Here is a 6590-nt window from a genome sequence, read left to right as displayed (position 1 = left end):
TTTCAGTTACACAGCGTGGCTTAAAGCAGAGGTCTTCAACTTGGGTGCAGGAGAGCAAGACCCATGTCAGATTTTCAAGATAGATAATATTTAACTGTATTTTTAATGTGTGTAAGTTTATCTTATGTGGTTATCCTGAAAATATGGCCTGGATCCAGTCCACATTTTATCTATGGTAGACACTAAAAGCTAAAAGTAGCCTGGTAGGGATGACCTGTTGTGAACTGCTAAAATGGTGCCAGGTGGGTTGACTGACATCATGCCAAGCATTTTTATTTCACAAAAAACACCACCACAGAAAACTTACAAAGCCCATTCAAGATTTTATTAAAATGGAACGCATTTTAAATATGCAGGAATACAGTTTTCATCTCACCCCAGTTGTTTATTCCTGGGTTGCCACAAACTTAACATGTGAAAGGGCTGCTGTGTTTTACAGAATCGTCAATGGGGAGCAGAGATGGGAATTAAAGCTGGGCCCTGCATTATCTCTTCACTTTATAAGTGTCTTTGAACATGTCCTTGGGATCAGTAATTACGTTTTATCCACAATGAAAGAATTATGATAGCATAAGAAAAGTTATTTAAAAAATACGACTCTTCAACTATGCTGTGTTCAAAACTGCACTCAATATGCTGATTCCATTTTGGATGCTTTGATCTAGAATTTATTATGTAGTAATTAGCAAGGACTACAGTAGGCCCATCAATACTGTCCTAGTACGCCTGTAGGTCCTGAACACTTCAAATCACTCTCGGTATTTATGCACGTGTACATTACTACCTTGAAGTGAAGCCCCTTCTGCCCCAACTTTGCCATCCCGCACAGGTTCTCAAACCAACAACGCTAAAGAAATTCTGAAAACCAAAAAGAAAACTATATTCCCTGAATGGATAACGATTATCTTTTTCAGTACATAGATTATATCTGATGAAATAAAATAAATTTTGGATAAAAGTATTTAACAATATTTGTGCAACAAAATTGTCTAAAGATTGCAACATTTGATAAAAGAAAAACACGCACTTTCTCATGTCATGCCGCTGTAATTCTCAAATTGCACTTTTTTGTTTTATTTTACCTAATTAATATAAAAATATATATATTTATGCGTCTCTATATTGTCCGTTGTGTAGCTCTGAAGAGCATTGTTCGTGATAGGGATGAACGTATCCAGACAAGGCACCCAGAACCCATACAGGAGGGATGTTGAATGTCAACTTGCTCCATTGCTTGGCAGTCCCGTTCCAGTCGGTGCCGGTGCCTGTCCTGGCCCGGCCAATAGTCTGTCAGGAATGGCCTCATTATTGCCAAGTCCCCATTTGGAAGAGCTTCTTGTATGTGCTTATTGTGTCTATTCAATCTTTGGCCTTGTGGCTGATCCAGCCCACTTTTCAGTTACAGCCACACTCTTCCACTACCATGTCCTCATGGTGGCGTAGCACCACTTCACCATTCTCGTAGTACAGCATGGAAAGTGGGCTCATCTTAACTGGAACACAGGATGGGCACTCCACACGGTTTGGGTGGTACATCTTCAGCAAGCTCTGGAATAAAGAGAAGATATGATTTGTGAGGTGTGGTTGGAACTTTAAGTCATGCAACACAGTATAACATCAAGCAAGAGCATTACCCAGGTCACAAACATGTCTAGCCCATTTCCAACGGCTTTGATGAGCCAGTACCCAGTGCATGGGTTCTTGGCTTAGGTAAGGGAGGGTATCTCAGCATATAGTGACTATCAGGACCCTCAGCAGCCATACTACCCATTAACAAAAGATACATCAGTCATCAGTGATTCTCAGACTAACAAGGACCCTCAACACTCAATGGCCCTCTGCACTTCGAGGCCTGCCGTAATCAGTGGCATTCACCTCTTAGTTCCCTAGAATGAGATCCAGTGTGTTCCATAGACAAAATATGTACACAAACGTACAAACCCTAGATGCTGGCTTTTCCGCAGTTTATTTTTTCCCTGTTTTGCACCCAAAATCTTAGGAACAATCTGACCAACAGAACATAGTGCTTTATAAAAAACCAAACGTTTACATTTGTTGAGTGATCCTTACCTGCATGTATGCATGATTGGTGGGACTGAATGTTTCATCCACTGGTATAGGGCACAGTCCCTCGCATCTGTAGGCATTGTACCTCTTGGGGTACACGATCCAGCTGCCCCAACCGATCTGCTCAAAGTCCACAAACATGTCCACCTTTCTGCAGAGGGGCTTTCCTCCTTCCGACGTCCGGGCCGGCTGGTGGGTCATCTGCAGTCGGTGCCGGTCCTTCTTGGTCCTCCTGTGCCTGCGGCTCCCGGAGTCCTCCTCATCATTGCCAGCCGTGACGTACTTGGAGGTCTCCACTGTCTTGATGAGGGTGGGTGCCCTGTAGGGAGTGGCTCTGGGCCTATCCTTGGAGAAAACCACCAGCATAACCCTGTCTGTGGTTGAGTGCTGAACAGGTGCACTCGAATCAGGAGAAGGCAGGTCCTGGACCCGAGATCCTGGAGAGATGATGCTGCTGGTGGCGTCGGGCCTGTCCTCCAAATCGTCCCCTTGAACGTCCAGGGCCCGCGTATACTCGCCATTGCTGAAGGTCGGGCCCTGGTTAAGCCAGTACTTAAGCATCCTGGTGATGTTGAATACCTTCCACGAGGAAGCTGTGGTTACTGCGGGCTGGCTGACAAAGGTGCCCAGGAAGAGCTGGTCGTGGCAGGTCTCGTTGTCACGACACCGACGGTCGTGGCTGTGGTAGATCTCCACGGTAACGTCCTTGGAGTGGCTGAAGGCTGGGATGCGGATGCGTAGCTCTGCCAAACGGACCTCATTGTTGCTGGCTATGGACGTCATGTCGAAGAAGAGCGTCCATCGGTCCTCCTGTTGCAGGCAGGCTGTGGGAAGAAAAACATGAGCTGTTAGTTTTGTTTACTCAGTGGACCCTTAAAAAAATAGTTACAGTTCTCAGAACACTACATTTAGTCAAGACACCATACTCCCAGCGACGTGCATGATAATTTGTATGATAATATTTATGTCGAATGTGTTCATTTGAAATGAAAAAAGGACTATGAGGACTCCCAAATTGCTACATTAAAGTCTGCGACTGGAGCGCGGGGTACATCGTGACATGAAGCCAGCTGCTAGCCCTAAGACGCGGACGACCCACGCCATGCGGTGTATTGGACCACCTCATTTAAAAAGCATTTGTAAAGCGTACCGCCGTCTGCGCATTGAAATAACCACATTATAAACGGACCGCTAAAACGGTGTTACAAAAGCCATACCAAAGTGCAACCGACAGAGCTAGCCAGTGCTTGAAATGAAAAAAATAAAGTGCAGGTACTCTGTGCCAGAGTACCTGCTTGTTTCCCAGAAGTGCCGGTACTCTCCAATTAAAAGTATTACGTTTTTCTTGAGATATGCCGGTACTCTTCCTCTCAAAATTAAAAAGTGCCGGTACTCAGTACCGGACAGTACCGGCCCATTTAAAGCACTGGGCTAGCGAAAGAATAGGGACGGTGTGACAAGTGCAAAGCATCTGCCCATAAAACATGCAGGAAAAGGCACGGAATCTGAGGAGACTGAGGGGTTACAAAAACATGCTGCCGTCGCCCCTAGGACAGGCCTGAATTGGGCAGATGTCAAAACACGGCGGATGTGTATTGGGAGGGGGCTTCTAGTTACAGACGTCTGATGTGCAATCCACAAACCCAGGCAGGAATAAGCATTCGGACAGCCAGAGCCCAGCATGACTATTCATCCGCACAGACAGGAGGCAGCCGACAGCCGACCGCCCCCTGACCTGCGCAGCGCACACCCGGGGTCCGAGGGTCAAAACACAGGCAGGCAAAGGGGCGCGGCCCGACGCAAGCACAGGCTGGAGGGGACCTGCACATGGAACGATAGGGCTGGGGGGGAACACACAGCCTGGGACAAGAGACAGTTACTCGAGAGACATATAGCCTGGTAGGCAAACTGTGGGAGAAAGGTATCGTGCAGAGAAGGAGGTATATGTACCGCTGCGAGCATGCTGAGAGAGAGCGGCCTGTACCCACACGGGGGCCGTGTACCGCTGCGGGCAAGCAGTGAAATTACAACCACTTACATGCAAGCACTAACTAGGGAATACTGAATCAAGAAAGGCAGCATGGGGTGAATTATACAGTTGACACGAACACGCCTCCTTCCGTTTTTGCACCATACACGGTTTCTTGTAAAACAAACTAAACCTCACTGCAGCAGGGATAGACAATCGAAACCACATATCCACATATAACCCAATGGCAGGTCTAAAAGGAAGTGCCAAACGACATGCATCTTCAGCACAACATGACAGAGCACAAAAAACAAAGTCAAATGACTTTTCACAATGTAGGATAAAGCAAGAGGGAGGAACGGAAGAAAGGAAAGGGAAGGAAGAAAGGGGGAGGGAAAATGAAGGGGAGGGTAAAGGGAAAGAAAGAAAAAGAAGAAAGGAAGGTTGCTCCTAAAATTAGGCTGTAGTCCTGACATGCATTTTACAGAAAGAGCAGCTATTCCAATTAGAAGTGCGGGGCAATGAATGAAGGACTCTTACTTTTGGCTACCAGACTGAGCACGGTATCAGCCTCCTGCAGGCCCGGGTGTTCCTTCACCGGCAGACTGGCGTTGCTCCCCCTGCTGAAGGAACGGTACAGCTGCATCATGTATAAGGGGTACCGGAGGGCGTGGGGCGCCACCTTGTGTCCGTGTTCTGTACTCGTCGCCTTCAGCCCCGGCACGGAGCCGACCGGGCCTGCCTTCCGCTCAAAGTTCAGCTTCAGGTGGGGCTTGGAGTCCACTCCCTGGGCTCCCAGCAGTAGTACGAGGGCGAGAAGCCCCAAGCAGGTCATCTCAGAGGCCTGGTGGTGGAGTTGGCGTGGAGCCTGGCGACCGCAGGGGCTCTTCAGTTGGCTGCTGTGCTCAGAGGTAGAGTGTGGGTGAGGTACCCTTGCTCTCTGCAGCCGTAGGAGGGGAATGCAATGTTGGCTGCACCCTCCTTGGTTTTTGCTGCTCCCACATGCACAGTGGCTCTAGGGTGTCCTTGGTGGGTGCACTCCTCAGACAGCTGACGCTTAGGTGGCCTCCTTGCCGTCCGCTGCTTCCAGAGGAGGTCTGGACTGTGGCTCTCCCTGCCAGACCCTTTCAGCTCAGAAGCACCTCGTCCCTCTGAGACTCTCTGCTCACTGCTGCCGGAGACCCCTGCCGCCCCCTATATACCAGACGCGACCCCCTTTGAAGCGCCCTCTCGCCCGCAACCCTTTGATCTGAACCTCCCTCGCATCAAAAGGGTCGGCGGTGCCAAGGTCATTGTCCGGCAATTAGCCCATTCTCATGCAGCCCCCACCAGGGGGCATAAATGCCGCAGGAAAATACACCATTAGCCAAGTCTGGCTGCCTCTGTGGGACGTGCCTCGAAGCCTACGCCAAAAATAGATAATGATACGAAACCGATGATTTCAGTAAGAAGCCATTTCCTCCCCAACGCCTCCCACTTTTCACTTTTCCTTTCACCGGGGACTTTATTGTGATGTGCTTATAGGTTTATGGTGTAGCTACAGTTTGGACAATGGGACGATATCCCAAATTAATGCTCTGCTATTAATTGGATAATCTGAACGACGACCCCTGTAAACCCCCTAAACCTGACAATACTAAAAGATGTGTATAAGGCCGTAGGGGGAGAATGATCGATACGGCAAGTACACATCTCTCGGTATGGGATGGAGCAGTTTAAAGCCTCTTTTGAGACATAAAACCCAAGTTGTTTCTTTAGATTGCTGGTCTCCTGGGGAGAACCACGAGCCAGTTTCGACGCTAAGGTTAGTTTCCGTAGAATAATGACGATATCCATAATAGTATCTGTGAAACGCGTGATACATGATCAGAACAAAACGCTCTGTGATATAGTGAATTTCTTTTTTATTTAACCTCCCCTACTGTCGCGGCTATTAAGCGCTGGTATTGGACTTTTCTTAAGCAAGAAATCTATTTTCTGCGAACAGAAACCTTATCACTTCAACGACATTTAGGAGTGACTGCATTTTCAGCTACCCTGGAACAGCCTGACAGCATTTTTTTTGGTTTACACTCGTGTTTCTTTAAGTGATTTAAATATTTATATGATGAAGCCATTTATAAATGATATTCTTTTATTTTGCATGCTTCACCAAAATTAGGTAACGAAAAAAACAATATTCTAGCCTATTTTATTTTGATTATTTTAATATGAAGTATGCAACATAGTTATGACCATGTTATATATTGTTTGTTATTCCTGCATTATATAATGTATAATATATGCTATATATTTAATTTATTGGTATTTATGTTTAATATGTTATTCAATTGTTTTGATCTTACACAGCAGTAATATAAAAAAGCGACAGTTGCAAAGCACTCGCTGAAGGAGAGGTGGAGGCATCCATTTTTATATAAAGTCCTTGCAGCAAGTTCCACATAATACTGGCTTCTGGGCTACAGCCAACCTAAAACAGATGGTTCCCCAACCCTTTGCAAACGTCTGCAAATTCCCTTTAAATCTTAGGGGACCATGTTAGAAGTTCGCAAGG

General features: G+C 46.8%; 1 protein-coding gene across 1 annotated transcript; it reads right to left on the bottom strand.

Annotated features, from left to right (window-relative positions):
- Positions 1-323: 323 nt before the first annotated feature.
- LOC138265590 (nodal homolog 2-A-like) lies at positions 324-5199 on the bottom strand. Its single transcript, XM_069213445.1, has 3 exons — positions 4577-5199; positions 2071-2891; positions 324-1548 (listed from the first exon to the last, which is right to left on the bottom strand). The coding sequence occupies exons 1-3, from the start codon at positions 4869-4871 to the stop codon at positions 1396-1398; spliced, it is 1269 nt and encodes a 422-aa protein (XP_069069546.1). The 5' UTR covers positions 4872-5199; the 3' UTR covers positions 324-1395.
- Between the last annotated feature and the right edge of the window lie 1391 nt (positions 5200-6590).

This window comes from Pleurodeles waltl, chromosome 11 (genome assembly GCF_031143425.1).
Source record: "Pleurodeles waltl isolate 20211129_DDA chromosome 11, aPleWal1.hap1.20221129, whole genome shotgun sequence".
Taxonomy (NCBI): Eukaryota; Metazoa; Chordata; class Amphibia; order Caudata; family Salamandridae; genus Pleurodeles; species Pleurodeles waltl.
The sequence above is the reverse complement of the archived record's forward strand: the minus strand, read 5'-3'. Positions and strand labels throughout refer to the sequence as shown.